At 41.4% G+C, this 20,720-nt stretch overlaps 1 protein-coding gene across 8 annotated transcripts in view; it reads left to right on the top strand.

Moving 5' to 3' along the window:
• Positions 1-20,468, top strand: part of LOC134675568 (serine/arginine repetitive matrix protein 1) — a 91,368-nt gene extending 70,900 nt beyond the window's left edge. For 6 of the 8 annotated variants that reach the window (XM_063533857.1, XM_063533852.1, XM_063533849.1 and 3 more), the window contains 4 exons: positions 11,355-11,528; positions 13,386-13,586; positions 15,151-15,222; positions 16,992-20,468. In XM_063533857.1, coding sequence (XP_063389927.1) covers positions 11,355-11,528; positions 13,386-13,586; positions 15,151-15,222; positions 16,992-17,389 — 845 coding nt within the window. In that variant the 3' untranslated portion in view covers positions 17,390-20,468. The remainder of the gene's footprint in view (positions 1-11,354; positions 11,529-13,385; positions 13,587-15,150; positions 15,223-16,991) is intronic. The other 2 variants (XM_063533856.1, XM_063533851.1) reach the window with 2 other exon arrangements.
• Positions 20,469-20,720: the final 252 nt, after the last annotated feature.

The following is a 20,720-nucleotide window of genomic DNA, read 5'->3' as shown; positions in this document are numbered from 1 at the left end:
CTCCTGTTGCTGCAGTCGCGGTGCGGACGCCTCCAGTCCGCGGGACTCCGAGAGACGTCACACGCCCGCTCCTGTTGCTGCAGTCACGGTGCGGACGCCTCCAGTCCGCGAGACGCCCGCTCCTATTGCTGCAGTTGCGGTGCGGACGCTTCCAGTCCAGCGGGACTCCGAGAGATCCGCGTGGCTCTGCGAGACGTCACACGCCCGCTCCTGCAGCTGCGGGCGCATCGCGGGCGGATCGCGCCAAGGTGAAGGCGGACCGCTTCTGCGTCCCGACTGCTCGAGCGGAAGGAAGGTAAGTTACGTGTAAGCAGTGGAAATGCTACGAGTACAGCGACGATCGCCGCGTTGGTTGCCGCCCGTCATGACGTCGCTGGTGACCTACGCGCCGGTGGTGGCCACCACGATGGCACCGCCGAGGGCAACAGCGTCGCCGTGATGATGCGTGCAGCTACGAGCCTAGCCATCGGCGCCTCCCGTGCCGGTAACGTCCGTCACGCGCACCGGCGCCTGTCGAGCTGGCCGCCACGACGGCGCCTCTCGCACCTGAGCCTGGCGACGGTGGCCGCCATGATGGCGCCGCCCGCTCGATGACGCCGCCTGCCCCCCGAGCTGGCCGCCACGATGGCGCCTCTCGCATTACGCATCGACGCGGCGGCGGCGGCTGCCACAATGGCACTGCCCGCCACGATGATGCCGCCCACCACGATGGCACCACCACCTGCGCACTGGCGCCTCTCGAGCTGGCCGCCACGATGGCGCCTCTCGCCTCACAGCAGTGCCTCCCAGACCAGCCAGCCAGACGGCGACCGCCTCATGCACCGGTGCCTCCCGAGCTGGCCGCCACGATGGCGCCTCTCGCCGCACGCACCGGCGCCTCCCGAGCCGGTGGCGGCGGCCGCCACGATAGAGCCGCCCGCCTCACGCGACAACGCTTCTAGAGCGGGCCGCCACTATGGGTCCTCGCCTCACGCACCAGCGCTTCCCGAACCAGTGGCGGCCGCCATGAGCCGCCCGGCCTCAGGTACCGGTGCCCCCCCCCCCCCCCCCCCCGAGCCGGCCGCCACGATGGCGCCCCTAGCTTCACGCACCGGCGCCTCCCGAGCGGCGGCGGTTGCCACAATCACGCCGATGTTGTCCACCGATGCTGCAACTACGACGATGTCGTCCCTTGCTCGCTGGGCGCCACAGTATCAGTTTTGTCCTGTCCACATGATTCCATTGAGGTACGCAGGCGCCTATAGCTATGGTGCAGGTATAGGTATGGTATGGTACAGCACGAACAGACCGCTAAACTCTTGGTTTCGGTTAAAGAATCCTCCGGCGACGGCAGACAAGGTCGTAAAGAGCCCCGTCCTAGCGCGGCTCGACTGCCCGGAGTTGAAAGCGGTAAGATATGTCGATACTCAGAGGAAAATACGTCGTGTTCCCGGGTTTCATAAAGGTGCTGATCGACTTCGCTGTGTCGCTTCGAAATTCCTACGACTTCTCGAGGCCATGGAGTGGTCCAACCGGAGAACAGCTAGCGACAAGGCCCAGTGCGACCGCTCGAAACCGAGGTGAAAGGCATCGAAAAGGTCTGCAGACTTCACATAATTATCTCTGCTTGCTCGCGCTCTCCAGCTTAAGTTCCGTCTTACAAAGACGAACTCGTGCGAAAAGCCATAATAAACAAAATGGGACAAATAAACCCGCTGCGCCTGAACAAGCTTGAGTTTCCGGTGCTAAGAGAAAGGGGCCAGGAGGACTCCAGCAGTTTCCATCTGTCTGTATTCGACTTTATCGAAACAGTTTTGTTACGCAAAGCGCCAAAATCGATTTTAGACTTGATTTCATCAGTTCGATTTCCTTAAAAGCATGCTACTAACTCGATGCCCTATACTAACTCGATATAGGGTGTCTGTTGAAGAACGCCTTAAGAATAACGCCTGACAAAACCCTCATCGCAAATCCATCGCCCCTCCGGCGCGAATAATTATTAGACTAGGATATATTAGTTTTAAGCACTTACTCTTAAGCTTTTGTACCGACTGGTAATAAATTAGTCATGTAGTAAAATATATTACGCTAGTTTCCATTTTCCTCCTAAAGACCTAAACATGGTCCTTACGACACGGATGGAAGACACCAGTGACTAAAAATAATACGGTCAAGAGGAATTGTGGAATTACTGGAGAGTTACCTATCAATTGGCATCGGGTGGCACCATCATCTCGAACAAAGAAGAGACAAAGGATCGTCGAAAGTGGTCGAGATTTGATATATTACAAGACTTTAGTAAAGAAAAGTTGTAATCCAGTGCTAATTGTGTGTATTAAATTTAATCCAGCACTCTACAGGTATTATTTAAGCGTAATTTAACTCTGTGACAAAGGTTAGTACACACGTGTCAAGCTTTGTTCTTTAACTTTAGATTTAATTTAAGTGTACCGGTCTGATTTAGTTACAACTTATTAATTTAATAAAAATACTAGTTTAAAAAATAAGTAATTTAATAAATATACAAAATCAGAACGCTTAATATTCACACTTAAACGCTTAAAGCTTACACTGCACTTGCCATCAACATTAATTTTAATTAGTTAAAAATCAAATGTACAATTAACATTATCCTTAAATTCATTTCAAGTGCTTTTACGTGAATATCGTACACCTATAATTGTAGACTGCTAAGATTATTTAACCTTAAAATTGTAACTTTAACTTTTGCTTGCTTATTGCTAGGGCACTTTCATTGATTGTTATTTCTCCTTCTCAAATTTGTAACATAAATATTCCAGGTTGACTACACTCGCTTCCCAAAAATGACTGAAGAAAAGGAGCTAATTGCCAGGCGGGCCAGCTATAAAGGCCGACTAACCATATTTGAGAAATATATGGATGATTTGGACGTTGCTTCACTGACATCGGCTGAGGTAAATGAATTGCAGTTGCGTATGGGCAAAATTGAGTCGTTGTATGGCCGTTATGATGAGATTCAATTGGAACTTGAGTGCAGTTCGAGTAACTCTGACACTCAGTTAGCTGAGCGAGCAGAGTTTGAAAGTAGGTATTTTAAATTACTTTCCAAGGCGCAAGACATATTGGCCAAACACGCCAAACAGCAAGAATCGAGTTTCAACTCAGCCGCAAGCGACCAATCATCGCGTAAAGGAAATAATAAGCTTGTTCGGTTACCGACTATTCAATTGCCAAAATACAATGGTTCCTATGAAAATTGGTTAGGCTTTCGCGACACCTTTACTAGCCTCATTCACTCCAACGACGGCATTGACGACATAAATAAATTTCACTACCTTAGGACTTCCCTGGAGGCATCCGCAGCAGTCGTCATACAGTCGGTGGAATTCTCGTCTGACAACTACGCGTTGGCTTGGAGACTTCTATGTGATCGCTTCAACAACAAGCACCAGTTGCTGCATAATCATGTATCGGCCTTGTTCAATATTGAACCGATTGCACGAGAATCTTCCAGCCACATTAAAAGGGTCATAGATCAGGTTAACAAAAACCTTCGTTCGTTAGAAACACTAGGCGAGCCCGTCAAAGAATGGTCAACACTTCTCATTCACTTAATTTCACAGAAGTTAGACACAAAATCATTTCGTGAGTGGGAAGAGTTCAAAGGCGGTTTAGATAAAAACAAATCAGTTACTTTCGAGGAATTCTTAACTTTCTTACAAAACCGTGCTGATTTACTCGAAACACTCGAATTATCATCGAATCAGTCACTTCAACACACTAAAAGTGCCACTAAAATAAAAACTATGATAGCAGTGCATGATAAAATAGGTAATAATAACAACAAAACTCAGCCGCCGGCGACAAAGCCGTGCCCGAGATGTAAGGGCGATCATTGCTTATCAAACTGTGCGCAATTCCTTGCGTTAAGTAATGCGGCTCGGTTGCAATCATTACCTAATTATAAGGTTTGTTTTAACTGTTTTAGAGGTGGTCATTATTCCAATCACTGTAAAAAACCTGGTTGCAAGATATGCAAACGCAAACACCATACGCTAATTCACGTATCTGAGGGCATACCTAGACCGACATTAAACAGTGATAATAGCACGGGCGTTATCAGCGGTGTCGACCAGCAGACTGCGCCCGCGCTCCCGTCCCCCGCCGGCGTCGAGTCGGCCCAGGTTGCATTGTCAGCAAATGTCTTGCCGAGTACCTCGTCTTCATACTGACATAAGGAACAAGACGTACTGCTATCCACTGCACTTATAAAAATATACGATGCTAACAAACAGGAGCACATCGCTCGCTGCGTTTTAGACAATGGCAGTATGTCTTGTCTCATGTCTCAAAAAATGTATAATAGGCTAAACCTGGCAACTGATTTTGTTAATAAAAGCCTTATAGGTGTAAACAAAAAGTCGTCGCCTTTATCAGAAAGGTGTCGAGTCGAAATTAAATCGCTCAATGAGAAGTTCGCAACAGATTTAAACTGTTATATTTTGTCTTCAATTACAGACGCTATTCCTTCTCGTCGAGTTGACGTGTCCAAATTAAATATCCCCTCAAACATATGCTTAGCGGACCCGTATTTTTACAAACCGGCTGACGTCGATATGATAATAGGGGCCGAACTATTCTGGGATTTGTTAGGATGTCAAAAAATTAAACTGGGTCACGGTTTGCCGATCCTTTGGGAAACTCAACTCGGATGGTTGGTTTCTGGTCCTATTTTTAGACGCAACGAATCGAAAATGCCATCATCATCATCCATAAAGTGTAATTTCGTGACAGTTAATTCAGGCAACGCTCTCTCAACCGTTGATGACGATCTACAAAACCAATTAGCGCGTTTTTGGCAACTGGAGGAAGTTAGCCATCAGTCGTCTCAATATTCTCACGAAGAGAAATTATGTGAGGAGCATTTTCAGGCTAACACTGTCCGTTGAAGGACGGAAGTTTTTGTGTTAGGTTGCCTTTAAAGCAGAGTCCTAAGTTGTTAGGCGAATCATTTCAAAGAGCTAAACACTGCTTCTTATCGTTAGAGCGTAAGTGGAAAAATAGACCATCATTTAGGAAGCTATACGTCGAGTTTAAGTCGGAGTATCACGCTTTAGGTCACATGTCCGAGTATGTACCTACCGATTCGGGTACGGGTACCTATTTTATACCCCACCACGGGATTTTACGGGATAGCACAACTACCAAGTTAAGGACAGTTTTTAATGCTAGTAGCCCCACTTCTTCCGGTGTTTCGCTTAACGACTTGCAAATGGTAGGACCAACTGTCCAAGATGACCTGCTGTCCATACTCATACGTTTTCGACAGCATAAATACGTAATATCTGCAGATATTGAGAAAATGTATAGGACCGTATTTCTTCATCCTGACGATCGAAAGTTACAGCTGATCCTATGGCGCGAAAATGAGTCTGACGTTTTAAAGACCTATCAGCTAAATACCGTAAGTTATGGGACGGCTAGCGCAGCATTTTTAGCATGTCGATGTCTAAAACAAATAGGTTTAGATTGCCAAGATAAACCTTTATCTGACATAATAATTCACGATTTTTACGTCGATGATTTACTAACCGGAGGAGATGATTTCAACGAGGTAGTTAGATTTCGGCAAGGAGTCACTGATGCCTTAGCTGCCGCGCGCATGCATTTAAGAAAGTGGAAATCTAACGACCCACGCTTAATCAACTCGTTCTCTCGTGAATCAAAAAATCTAAACATAGGAACATCCGAGTCAAGCAAGACATTAGGTCTGGGTTGGCATCCAGACGCGGACCAGTTACATTTTCCAATCGGAATCTCGGCTCCTAAGGGAACCACTAAAAGGGATATATTATCAACCATTGCTCAGATTTTCGATCCCTTAGGACTTTTAAGTCCTTGTGTTATTAAAATGAAAATACTCATGCAAAGATTATGGTTGCACAAACTTTCTTGGAACCAGGAGCTTCCTCCTGAAGCTTTAAAACAATGGGCTGATATAGTCTCAAGCCTGCATCTTCTTAACAATATCCGCATTCCGCGACGAGTTTTGTGCGACTCCTACACGAGTCTGGAGCTGCACATTTTCACTGACTCCTCAGAGCGAGCCTACGGTGCTTGTGTTTACGCCCGTAGCATCAACGATGCAGGAGAGGTTCTCTTGCGACTGCTTATAGCCAAAAGTCGAGTTGCTCCTATAAAGCCTTTAACCATTCCCAGACTTGAACTCTGCGGCGCGCTAGTCGGTGCTCGGCTGTATCAAAAGGTCATTAATTCACTTCGAGCCCAAGTTAGCAGCGCAACGTTCTGGAGCGACTCAACCATAGTTCTCGCGTGGCTCAAAACATTACCAAGCAAATTGCAGCCATTTGTTCGCAACCGTACAGCCGAAATTCTCGAAATATCAGGCAATAGTTCCTGGCGACACGTTCCGACTGACGAGAATCCTGCTGATCACGTATCTCGCGGTGTTAGTTTCGAGGAATTAAATTCCCTTGATTTATGGTGGTCTGGTCCTAGTTTCCTTAAGCGTGATGCTTCGACGTGGCCACAAAACCCGTGTACAGAAGTCTCCAACTTACCAGAGGTTCGAACCGAAATAACCTTGTCCGCTTTCATTCAAGACGAGACTTTCATAGACTTTGAACGGTTTTCAAATTTCTTACGGTTAAAACGCTCTGTAGCGTACATTTTGCGTTTCATATCGATTTGTAAAGGCATGCCAGTAACTACTCAATATTTAAACGATTTAGAATTGAAAACCGCATTAAACCTACTGATCAAAATATCACAAGCTGAATCATTGCCAGAGTATAAGTTACTGTTAAACTCTCAAATTTTACCTAAGGGCAGTCCACTGTTAAAGTTAAATCCATTTCTGGACGAAAACTCAATAATGCGCGTTGGTGGTCGCCTTGCTAACTCGGAATTTCCATATGAGAAAAGGCATCCAATCATCTTACAGTCCACTCACAAATTCACTAAGTTGCTTTTTCATTTCGAGCACAAGCATTTATTGCACGCACCACCACAGCTTTTGCTAGCCACCATCAAAGAACGATACTGGCCGATAGGAGGACGCAATTTGGCTAAGTTATGTTACAGACAGTGCGTCAAATGCATTCGAATGAAGGGACGCCTACTTAGCCCTTTAATGGGTAATTTACCTAAAACTCGGTTGTCCCCCGAAGGCCACGTCTTCGTCAATGTAGGCGTAGATTACGCCGGTCCTATCAACTCGGCTAGTCGTCAGGGAAGAGGTTGTAGGATAGTAAAGGTGTACATCGCCATATTCATATGCTTTACAACGAAGGCCATACATTTAGAGTTGGTTGGTGACCTAACAAGCAATAATTACCTGATGGCTTTGAATAGATTTATGTCGCGCAGAGGAAAGCCCGCTAATATCTACTCAGATAACGGAACCTCATTTGTTGGCGCCTACAACGAATTGTCAAGGTTCCTCAAATCCAACTGCAATTCTATTGCCGAAAGTGCGTCCAATGAAGAAACGAACTTTCATTTTTTGCCAGCTTACGCGCCACACTTTGGCGGTCTCTGGGAAGCGGGTGTGAAGTCAACAAAGCATCACTTAACCAGAGTGCTGGGCAATTCCAATCTCACTTACGAACAACTTAATACTACACTAGTTAGGATCGAGGCAATTCTAAACTCTCGGCCACTCACCGCTCTGTCTACGGAACCCGACGACCTGATGCCACTAACTCCTGGACACTTCCTCATCGGCCGTCCGCTGACCGCGCTGCCAGCTCCTGATTACCGAAATCACTCCTTCAACTATTTATCGCGCTACCAGCGGGTAGAACAGCTGCGCCAGCACTTTTGGACCCGTTGGAGTAAAGAATATATCTCAGATCTGCAGCAAAGGGTCAAATGGCAAGCGGCCGGAGACTCTTTAGCCCAGAACACTCTGGTTCTTCTCAAAGAAGATAATCTTCCCCCTTTGAAGTGGAGGCTGGGCCGCATCATTTCAGTTTTCCCGGGACAAGATGGAATCAATCGCGTCGCCGATGTGCGCACTGCCAATGGAGTCGTCAGAAGGGCATTCTCCAAGATTTGTCCGTTGCTGAATGCTGATGTTACCCCGTAAACGGCCAGCTTTCAGCGCGCGGGGGCATGTTGAAGAACGCCTTAAGAATAACGCCTGACAAAACCCTCATCGCAAATCCATCGCCCCTCCGGCGCGAATAATTATTAGACTAGGATATATTAGTTTTAAGCACTTACTCTTAAGCTTTTGTACCGACTGGTAATAAATTAGTCATGTAGTAAAATATATTACGCTAGTTTCCATTTTCCTCCTAAAGACCTAAACAGTGTCTCTTCGGATAAAGCGAATTAGACCATCACGCTCCTAGACATCACGTGGGACACGCGGCACAACACACCGATTGAAAGTTTTCTTTTTCGCGACATACAGGCCTGCCTTGCTGCAGAGTTTCTCGCAGAAATGAGACTCAATGCCTTCTGTTCAGTCTCAAATTCGCAAACTTTAGTTCATGGAGGAAGGTGAAGCCTTCGCAGTCCCCAGCAACACGGAGCTGCCGAAAGCCTCGCACCACTTTCTTCCTCATCTTATGCAAGCAGTCCGTTACAATCTCCAATATTGGTAGAAAATGTACGAGGTAAGGCCCTCTCAGCGAAGAGTAACCGTTAACGGGCCGCATCTGCAGCGCTGACGACAGAAGTGTAAACATACAACCGCACCGGTACAGTATACATAAAACGACGGCGACACTACATCCCTTCCGTTACTACGGTTGTCGCAAAAACTGCTGATGCCAGCAGATCGTCTACAGGTCGCGCTGGTTGCTTGCTACTTGCCAGGTCGGTACAACCCCCGAGGGCGACGGTTTATCAAGAAGTCACTGCGCGCCCGAGTGGCAGCTACGCCCAGCAGCCGCCGAGACTGTCTTCGCCTGACAGGCGCCTTGTCGGCCGGCCTCCGCTTTCGAGAGCCCTCGCACTGTGCCACGGTATTTCTTAACAGACTCATTGAACTGCTACCACGACCTTTGACAACTGCCTGTGAGACTTGGCATGGATGCCTCCACCTCCCAGCCTAGTCTGTGTACTGCGACGGCGTGATAAGGAGTCTTAAAGTAGCTGTGGTAAGCTTGCAATTTACTGGCGGTCCTAGTGAACACAACGTCAGACCGCCCTCCCTTACGAGTCAACGACCTTAAGAATGAGGCGTAGCTCCTGTCAGATAGGACGCTCCAACACCGAGCTGGCGGGATCAGGAGTGACGTCCGCTACTGGCGTGACTGGCGCATGCATATAACATGCCAAGGTCTAACGCTACGTAGCGAACGAAACGCAACTGTCACTGTCTCACTAATATGGAAGAACCGGATATTCCCGATTCCGGTACTGTGTTTGTATAGAAAACAGTAACGGGAGCCCCTAGATCGTCCCCTTGTCTAGGCTGCATGTACGGCCACAATGTAGAAACGGTCTTTATGGTGCATCAAAAATAAGATCAACTGCCAGGTACCTCTATCCAGTGAAGTAGCGAGCTATCTCAGACGTCTATTTCTATTATCCATGTTAGCTTTCAGAACGATATTCGTTCATAAGCCTCTCACAAGTGCTGTGTATGAACCACTATCGGACACTATGCCTTCTTCCAACGCCATTAATAGCGAGACCAGCGCCTCCCAAAGCACCAGCTTGGGACGCGAGACATCTACTTGCCCTAATTTAAATAGCCCTACAACGTTAGGTACGTTAGAAGAAGTACGATAGAATAGCTGCCGCACTTTTGCTGTTAGCATCAGGCCGCAGGGTCAATGACCTTACTCTACTACACTGTAGCCCGGGCAATTACATAGATAACTTTAACGCTATTATTTTGTGTCCGAAATTCGGCTCTAAACCAGATAACTTGTCTTACCGACTGAACTCTTAGAAGCTCCGGAATAAAGTATAGACCCAGTATAAGTAGGTAGTCTGGGTACGTCACCTTGCGAGAATTACACAAAATGTTAGGGGACACTTCGCTTATTTCTTTCAGCCACAGTCTCATCCAAGCCGGCCTCGCCTACGATTGCTTTCGATCCACGATGTACTTAATAACTAAATTGGCTGGAAAGCTATTCACTTAGCGATATTTTCGCTTATGTTAATTGGGAACATGACTCGCCGAGATTCTGCGGATCGGATGCGATTTCGAATGAGAATCCTCTTAAACCAGTTTAACGTCAGATTCGAACCTGAGATTACAGTTTCAATTCTCAATTTCCTGTAATTCACATTATAACGAGTCACTGTGATTTCATGGGTTGCAATATGGTGTATACATATTTATTCTTTCTCTGAGTTCTATGACAGTAGGTGTAGCCCTATCGCTTGCGCGCCCGCTAACTCGCCACCAGGAGATAATAAACAGGTCTCAATGAAGATATCCGATGTGGAGTACGGAACACATAATATACAAATTTTACCTTCCAATAAAATTATTATTATGTTTCCTATCCACATCGGATATCTGAGTAATGCCTTCCTGGCAGGCTACTAGGCTACTTTTATGCCGACGGTACTTCTCCTCAACAATGACATGGCGGTGGCGAGTAGCGGGGAGCGAGCAACGGTTCGCAGGAAGTGGAAGCGGAACTACGTCACGGCGTGGGGCGGAGCGACTACATAGACGCTAGCGGCATCATTGGTCAACGATCGCGTTACTCTCTCAATGAAGATATCCGATGTGGATAGGAAACATAATAATAATTTTATTGGAAGGTAAAATTTGTATATTATCTACTATACCTCTATTCATTAAATACAACTTTAAATACTTCATACTTTTAGAAGTGTATCAATCTATCTAACATTACTTGTCTATTTATCATAGAGAATGACTTGAAACTTCTTCAGTGTATAGAAGAATTACATATGTTGTGCTCCTGCCTGATGCTTGTACCCTATCCTATGTGGTCTTTATAATGAGAATATGGCTCTACTTTAATGAACCATTGAAAATCCATTGGGTCTGTAAGGCTCAATACAGGAGCGCCGCGAGACTACCCCTCCCTTTCTACTAATTAATACAGTTAGAAAAAAGACGGATGTCTATTTCGCGCGTGAGGTACTGTCGCGGCGCTCGTGTGCTGAGCCATTGGTCACTAAAAGTATTACAGTAATGAACAGGAAAAAATTACATACGTCGAAAATTTCTCATTATTTTTTCCAGTTTGCCGTGGTAGAACTTTTTGCGACTGCCAGACCCTATGTACCTACCAACCACCCCCCTAAAAAGCCATGAAATTATTTATAATTAAGGTAGCTAGTAGCTATCTTCCACATCTCATAAATAGAACCTAGAGCGAATTCTCATTATGCAAAAACATGTTCAGTAGATATTTCTTCTGTAGGTTTGCCGTTGAATAGAGGGGCTAGTAGTAGAGTTAGGTCTTCAAGGGGCGGACGGTCGCCGTCGGCGCCGGCTAAGCCCGTCAATGGGGTCACACTGGGGGTCAATGGGGCCACAGGAACGCCGGGCCGGGGCCGCCGCAGTCGGAGCATTTCGAAAGTGGGCATAAAATTGGGTGCGTACCAACCTGTGACTGTTGCGTCGACGCTCTCTTGTGTGGATCCGGCTTTTGTAATGTTTTATTTTTTGTTTTGTCTGTCGTGAAGGACTTGGGCCCGATAAATGATCAGTCTTTTGCGACAGACTGGGTTCGTGAAATTGGTGTTTCAATAGCTGTCATCAGTTTTCAAAATATACACCTGCTTTCTATAAACTTATAATCTGCTACGAGATCCTCGACGAGTGTGCCGTGATAAAAGATTAATACAAACAAACTAGTACATCAACTTTTAATATTCTGTATTACCTACTTTTAAACATTTTTTTATGCTTCTGAATTATTCTACTTGATTAAGTTTAAGTTTGCTTCCTCATCAAAATTGACATCTATTGAAGCACCAGCATTTTGCCATGAGTTTGGAATGTATAGTGATGAATACGGAGGCGTGTATTTATTTTTAAGTTCTACTTTCAGACAGTATCCATTTCGGAAGTCACGCAATTGTATTCCATGCCTTGTTCTCTTGATTTGATGCTTTAGCATGATTGTTGCTTATTGTTGCTTGGTTTCAAAATTGTCGAGATATCAAGTCTGCGTCAACGCAACGTCGGTCACAGCACCGATTGGGAATGGCTTCACTCCGTGTGACAGATTCTCATTTAACGTGAGCTCTGCTAAGTGATTATGGAAATTGAACCTTACCAAAGCAGTTGTTGTATACGGACTTATACAAACTTTATAAAAAATTCAAAGCCAAGGCGTAATATGAGATTATGCTATCGTTACGGTGATATTAGGCTGATTACAGCCTTATAAGACTCTTATACAGCTTGTATAAGTTCTTTTACAACTTGTGTTTCGAAGTTTAACTTTGCCTGTAATTAAAGTGTAATTAGCGCTTGGCGACAATTAAACTTCATAATAGAAACTAAGACATAAGGTACACATTCCGTGAATGAAAGTTGAGCAAGCGTTATATAAGAGTCGTAATGTTTGTACCTACGTCCGTGTGTCACACCCCGAGCACCGTCACCGTAGATTTATATTTGGGGGAAACGTTAACTGTAAATAATTTAAAGGGTATAAGAATATAGATGCTGAGTCTAGAGATATAAATATTATTTCAGGTTCGAATTTTCTATTAAAAATCTTTCATACTCTTTGGCATTTTGTCCGAGTCATTTCATTACTAATGATTATGGTACCAGCCAAACAACTTGCTGTTTAAGTCAAACTGTTACATTTATGGCTGGTTAATATAATAACCAGACACATCTGGTACTGGTATAATTATTTATTTAATTCACAGATGTCTAAAATAAACGAATGGTATTGTTTTTTTTTGCATGCGACGTATTTTGTTTATTAGGTAGGTACCTACTTAAATAAATTAGGATGACCAATCTATATGCATTTAGGGGCACATACAGAAGTTTATACTGAGAATTGCATAATTTAAGTAAATATAGCATCCTGATTTATCAATAGGTACAGAGTGACATAAGTGTTAGAATTAGAAACCTGCAATTAAACCGTTCACTTTTCAATCTGTTTCTTTAGGACATGTTTTTTAAGACGTTGTTTTATTTGTTTTATTCTTAATGTATTTTTACAATTTGAAAACCTAGAATGATTAAATATGAAATATCACCCAACATCGCCCTTAGATCACATAGACTACCTGATATCTGCAATTACTTATCACATATTCAAGTAGGCATGACTACATGTTCAAATCCTTAAATTCACCTAACGTCAACACAGTCCCTTAAAACTACACAACATTACCGTCACAAATCCTTTAGCTCCCAACTAAGTTGTATAAGAGCCGTATAAGCGCTGTATAACCGACGTTACCGCCGACTCTTCCAGACGACGACATTCCCGCGCACCGCAGCGCGTCCGTCGCCAAGGACCACTTCTTCGACGATTCACCCGTGGTTAAGTCCCCGCCCGAGCCCACCCGGGTGAAGTCCCCCGAGCAGATGAACATGCGGTCGCCGGATCCGGTCAACTGGACCGTACCACTCGACACCGGGAAGACATTTACGGTCACTCAGAACGTGAAGAGCGGTGAGTTAGGACTTCTAAGGGTGCTAGGTGGCAAGTGTAGTTAGACGTGATGGAACTGATTTTACGACCGTTATATAACCGTTATATAGCTAACTAAGCGTGTACAGTCTGCAGAGATAACTGACCCCGCAGCATTTGTTCGCAGGGAGGGGGTCAACTATCTCTGCAGCTGATTGTACATTTTGACTGTTTTTTAAAGTAAAACATGAGAATCTTAATTTCGAATATTGCGCTTGGTCTTTTGAGACTGTTATACGATTTGTGTAACTAAATACGTAAAAAAAGTTTCACATAGGTACTTCGATAAGTTCTGTACAAAAGAGTATCTTTTTCACACTTAATTTTAGTGACGGTTTTTAATGATGTAGATCATAATTTGTTAGTAAGTAGACGATATAAGTTGTATATACCTACATATTTTTAAGCCTGACGCTTTTTTATTTCATAGAAACTTACCATTGTTACCTATAAGACGAATACAAACACATTCTTTTAGCTACAATACAATAAATGTATTTTTTTAATTCCTACCTAAATCTTTTTTTTTTACAAGTAAATAGGTACTTACTTAAGTAGACCTTAGATTTTTAATACTAGAATCTTATTATTATTTACGAAGAAGATACTCTTTACAGATAGGTAAAATAAATTAGTTTAAAATAAAATCGTTAGCCCATAATGTAGGTAAAATAAGTAACTCAATAGACAAGAATAAACCAGAGACAACCATGCCATTACACATTCATTTCATTCGTTTTCAAATATATTTTTTTAAATCTTTACCATGTTTTGTCTCATTTACTTACTCGAATCTTTGATTCGTGAAAGAGAGAGATGTTTACTTACCAATTTTTTTTTAATTATATTGATCAATGGATCTTTATGACGGTCCATCTGTTGAAAAACTTAGTACTACTAACACTAAAATCTAAAATAGACAGAACATTTATTCTATTAAAAATATTTTTTATTGAAATATGCCAGCTAAAACTATCATTCATTGTATGATGTGTGATTAGTAAAATCTAGCAACACTAGTATAACGGTAGAGCTTGCCACACACACCCGTTTGATTCAAGACACACGATCATTCGTATTTAGATTAGAACACAAAACTCATTAAACAGCGTCATCCATTTCGAACGACATCGCATTGTTTAATTTCAGATCATCTTATTGAGCATTTGATTTTATCTTATGTCCACAAAACAATCTAAGTTTAAACTTAACCTCTAGCGTCCCACGTCCTAACTAGTATTACCTCCAATGAAATTAAAATCACTATTAAATTGAACAGTTTTAAGTTGTAATATCTTTGATACCAATTCTGCCAATTTTCCTTGTATTGTGGGCCGCTACAGGTTAAAATTAATAATTTAATATGCAAAAACTAAACGCAACCATTTTGACATTTGTCACAACTCACAGAACATGGCGCGAAAATTCGACCATAGACACATTGCGCAAATTAAAAAATCAAACACCATTTTGTTTTGCGGACATAGAACGTAACTTTACTCACGTTTCACGTCACCGGCCATACAACTCGCTCACCACATTTCAGATGAGACCGTAAAGCGCCCTAGCTCAGAGTTTAAGGGCGCGTCGGTGGCAGAAGACGGACCCAAGCCCCAAGGTACGCCGACCACCGCCATCGCCTAGTCATCGCCACACAGTGTGACAGACCATGCGACAGTGAACTCTCAGACAAAGTCACGAGATCACTGCCACATAAGCACCACACACGATCGACACCAGAAAACTATAATCTGTTTTATATAATTATATTTATTCGATAGTTCATGATTAAATTGTGTTAATCCAATAATTGAAATGCTTTTATTCATTTATCCGTGCTCTGCTGAGGCGTCGAACACGTATGTATCCACTTGTCCGTGTGTGTGTCTGTTTCGATGTTTGCGTGCACTTCACTTGTATGGCACTTTAACGATTTATCGTTGGCTCTTAGATGCTCAATTAGCGATCGTATACCTGTGATCCTTTAAATAAACTGACATTCTGGTTGACTATGTTTGTTCCAAATTAATGTCGTGCTCGTATTTTTGTATGTAAAGAAAACATTTGTTTTTACAGTCATCCAATAGAATTGCAGGATCTGACAAACGTTCTATTCTCAAGTTATCTAGGACGATAAAAGATAGAGTGATTAGAGTGCTTGTCATTTATGTAATCACAGGATATACGCATTGACAATCAAATTGAACATCTATGACGTCAGTTCACTTTGCATGCCGCCTGCCCTGGCTATTGAATTGAGTCAATTCAGCATCATTCGTGTTCAACAATATTCATTAAATACTTTTTCAGTCAACCGAGTCATATCAATAATTTGTTTTTAGTCAACATACTTAGTATAAGTTAATTCGTTAGCCTACTGACTTGATTTAATAGTTATTTGGTAGTCATAGGTATCGGAAAGATGCTAGTTTGAAAGGATAGACATAAACAAATAAGATATAACTACTGAATATTAAATTTTCTAGATGCTAATGAGGAGGCTCATTGTTTGTTGCACCAATTATTGTTAATTTGTTGAACATTTGTCACAAAATTTGGTCAGATTATGCTATTCATTAAATTGGCGTCTTTTTGATTACATCTTTACCTACATCCAGAAATGAATTACTTAATCATAAGTATCATAACCATCGACTTTAAAAATTTCGTGAAAAGTTGTAAGGGCTTCCATAAGACTGGGTCCGTCTCTTTCCAAGTAAAACGGTAGAAAAATATGTTACTGTAGATTTTTGGAAGCTAATTTCATCTCATAAGCCTATAGTACCATTATAGAAATTAGCTTGCATGACTGTTACTATATACGAAATTACTAAAAATTACTATTCTTGATATAATTTTCTAATTCTGGTTCTCCCTTTGAGAGACGCATGTTGTATAAAGTTCTTTTTGACTTACAACGAATTATCTTCTTGGATTATTCTAAGTATTTATAAATGTAACATATGTAGGTATTTAATATTATAATAATTTAATATGTTATCTATATCAGTAGACACATAAGTACTGTGCTACATAATGTACCTATTATACCTATGATGTGGAGAAGTAAGTATTTATGTATATAGGAAGAACATCAAAGTTGACTCAAAGAATTGCTAAGTTATTATACATGTATAATAAAAATAGATGTTGTTCGATATATTTGTGTATGTGCTTTAAATGGGAAGTTTCAAATCAGATATTGATGACATTGATGTACCTCTATATTTTATACGTAAACTGTCAATGATCTAATCTAAAGTTTCAAATATAGATTAAAATTTGTAAACGCAGCTTCTATTATAACTTAAATAAAATATTCTCATTTGAAACTTCCTCTTCTAACTTCCTCTACACTTAACTAAATATCGCATCAAATGTTTTCAGAAATCGCTCCAATTCACCACCAGCAGATGTCGCCCATTCGCTCGCTGAAGAAGAGCGACTCACCGAATAGCCTCAGCAAGCGCACCGACAAAACCCCCACCACCCCCGTCAGCCTCACCCCCATCGACGAAACTAAAGCTCTCGACATGAACAAACTGAATGGAGTAAACGGGGTCAACGGAGTCAATAGCAATCAACTGACCCCCGAAACTCCCGTTCAGGACTTTAAAGAAGTCGTCAAGAAGTCGACTGAAGCGACTCAAGTCGCTCCGGGAGTGGTCGACACCACTGTAGTGAACGACGGGCCGACGGACGGACTAACCGCCGCCGAGGTGCTAGACAGAGCCCGCACGAGATTCGACAAGTTCTGGGGAAAGAAAGAGGAAGACAACGTGTAGATGATCATGAGTTGTTCAGGTTCAATATTGGATTTGGAAGGGTATTTTAACTTTGACGGCTTTGAAGACCAGTTCTGGTTGGTCGAGTCATTTTATTGGGCTGATCAATAATGCGACAGTACCTATGCTTCCCTGTGACTTATATAATACAAGATAATCTCAACAAGGCTATGTAATAATTGTGTATGGTCTGATTTTCAACTTATTCAAGGTCTAAGTAAGTATATCGGGTCTGAACGGACCTAACTGGAAAAGAAAGTCTTGAATGTCTGAGAATATTTACTGGATTATTTTGTAATGTAGATTAAAATCTAAGCTCAATATTAAAGCCACAACTAGACATGCAATATTGAACATTGGACAGAAATGTAGGAAAAAATAATTAAAATGCAGTATTTAAAAACTGTTACGATTAAGATAACGCTTCGCTTTATAACGACGACTGTAATACGTATGTATTTTTAATATTTATTTAAATATTTAATGTTATGATGGATCACAGTCTATTTAATAGGAGTGTGGTGGCTTGTGATAGTAGCGTTGAATATTGAGTAACGTTGAATTAAGTATGATTTATTGTCTAAAATATTGAAAGCGTGGTAGGACTTTCACGTAAAGCCACTTCGCACTTACATTTCGCAAGATCCCTACCCATTTCTCTCATTCAGTTTAAATCACTGCCTATAAAGACATACTTAAAGCATATAAATATATGTTCTATTCATTGATATCTCATTTAGAAACAATATTTAAGTATATCTGTATTTTGTGACTTCTTAAATATTTGTGAAATATTTAATTCGATTATATTTATATATAATTAATTATTTTGTTAAGTTTATTTCTACATTGTATGTAGGTATAAATAAGTATATCATGTGTATGTAAGAATAAACTTTTATATAAAATGGCTAATCCCGAAATAAAATTTAATAAATAAATCATTATTACGTAAACGTGTTAAGTTACATTCTACGGGTGAACGAGTCGAGTCGTATTAGGTAGGTACTTAACCTAAAATCGCAGATGATTCAAAATTATATTTATTTACGTCGATGTTAGCACAACTAAACCGTCCAACCCAACATAGTATTTTTTTGGCAACTTTAAAATTATTTATTTTGAAATTGATGTTCAAGTGTATTTTCCTATTTTTGCCACCTTGAATCTGAACAAACTTAACCAATAAGCCAATCACAGCACTTCACTATTTGGCGCGAAGCGCGAATTAGTAAAAAAAAAACATTGTGGATTTGTGGTTTTTACTTTCCTACTCAAAGGACATTTACGTAAACACGTAACATAATTAAATATTTAATAAATTAAACCCTAAATATAATTTGGTGTGATAAATAGTTGCTAAAGATGGATATATCGAGATTTACACGAAATTCTTGCCGTCTCTGTTTAACTGAAAGCGATTTTAATGTGTCCCTGTTCGGCAGCTATGCCAGGAAAACCCACATAGTGGAAAAAATCCTAGCGACTATGAAAGTTGCTATAGAAGACACAGATCCGCTCACGACCATCTGCTACAGGTGCGCAGGCAACGTTGAGAGGTATTACGACTTTGTAACAGTTATAAAGAAGAGTCAGAATCGCTTGAACTACAACAAACGCGAGCTTAATCTAGGCCTGTTGGATGAGTCCTTCAATCGCCGTCGCGTGTCTTACGTGAGGGAAGAGGTAGAAGCCAGCGATTATACTTTCTCTTTTCTCGAAATACCGGAGGAGAGAAGAGAAAAGTCCTCTAGTCCTTTATTTTCGTATATATCGCCACAGAAGCCGCTGAAAGAGGAGGCAGATATATGGAAAACGCCCCGAGAAGTCGGCCAGAATAAAAAGTTAGAGACTAGTGAGAAGAAGCGGCAAAGTAACCGCTCGCGTGACTTGTTCGAGACTCAGTCGCAAGAAGAAGAGCAGCCAAAAGGTTTCGATTGGAAACTGACCCCCGACGACAATATTATAAAGAGAGTCCGAGCGAAATTCGGCTGGTCTTAGAAATCAACCGTTATATATAACATTTTTTTTCTGTCTTTTTTCTTTATATAAAATTGACAAAAGTGTTAAAAATTAATAAATTAATTTTGTTATACCTTACATTCCGTAGACAGGGTAAAAATATTTGTTTATTGATAAATTTAATAATGAAATTGATTTTAACAGATGTTTAAGACGCCGTGCGTTGGCAAGTTGTAACAACTATATTATAAAGTCCGTATTTCGTATAAGACTTCTATTACGGTATTATTAATTCCTAGTCAATGTCAGTGTGAATTAAAATTGGAATTAAATATATACCAAGATCTACGCTACAATGAAAAACTAGAAAAATGGCGTCTTTATATAACCTATTTAAAGTTTGCAATTTTTAAGTTCCTAAGTAAATCTAACATCCACCCATTCATTTATTTTAAACATCTGATTACGAAATGATATTATAAGGCTAACGATTATAATGTTAGGTGTATAATGTATTTAATACATTAATTTTAATAATAATACCTTTCAGAATGTTGTTAATTTTTTGTAAGTTCCTATTTATGATTGTTATTTTTTTCGCGCACAAACTCTTTGAATTATCATCTCATTACTTCAGGCAAAAACACTTGTTATTTAATTGTATTAATATAAAGCCAGTATCTTTTATATAATTTAGCAGAGAAATACAAAAAGTTGTCTGGATTGCAGTATACCATATGAGCCCTGCCGTATGTAGACTGGGTCTCTATTGTTTCCCAGATAGTTTTAAGTCATAATGTATAGTTTGTCCGAATTTTTGTTAGTCACAATTGGTTTTTCTCAGAAACGCGTAACTTTTCAGGATTGCCATAAAACAAACCTAACCTAACCTATCTATAGGACCTTACGAATGTCCTGAAAAGTTAACGGTTTCAATGTTTTGACTAACGATAATATGACAAACAATACATTATAACTTAAAACTTTATGGGAAACAAAGGGACCCCATGTAGACTCCATAGTTGGTAATGATAGCTTTGCTACTGATTTATAATAGCGTGTGTTTATTTTCCGTTGTTACTTCAAAATGAACACCTAAATAAAATTTTGAAAGTATGTTGCATATATTTTTTTTATATTAACTCATTCACTGCCAGGGGCCCGTTTCTCAAAAGCTTGTAACTTGTAATAGTGGCCTACGAACAAACTTGTATGACGGTGAACGCACATATGCGTTGGTGGCAGTGAATGTGTTAAAGGCATAACCCTGACCATTTAATACACTTAAGCACAAGTCAAAATGAAGCGATTTTGTAAGTAATTTCCTTCTTACTTAGGCCCAATTTAGACGGTACACGATTGAAGATCT

This window comes from Cydia fagiglandana, chromosome 22 (genome assembly GCF_963556715.1).
Source record: "Cydia fagiglandana chromosome 22, ilCydFagi1.1, whole genome shotgun sequence".
In the NCBI taxonomy this organism is placed as follows: domain Eukaryota; kingdom Metazoa; phylum Arthropoda; class Insecta; order Lepidoptera; family Tortricidae; genus Cydia; species Cydia fagiglandana.
The sequence above is the reverse complement of the archived record's forward strand: the minus strand, read 5'-3'. Positions and strand labels throughout refer to the sequence as shown.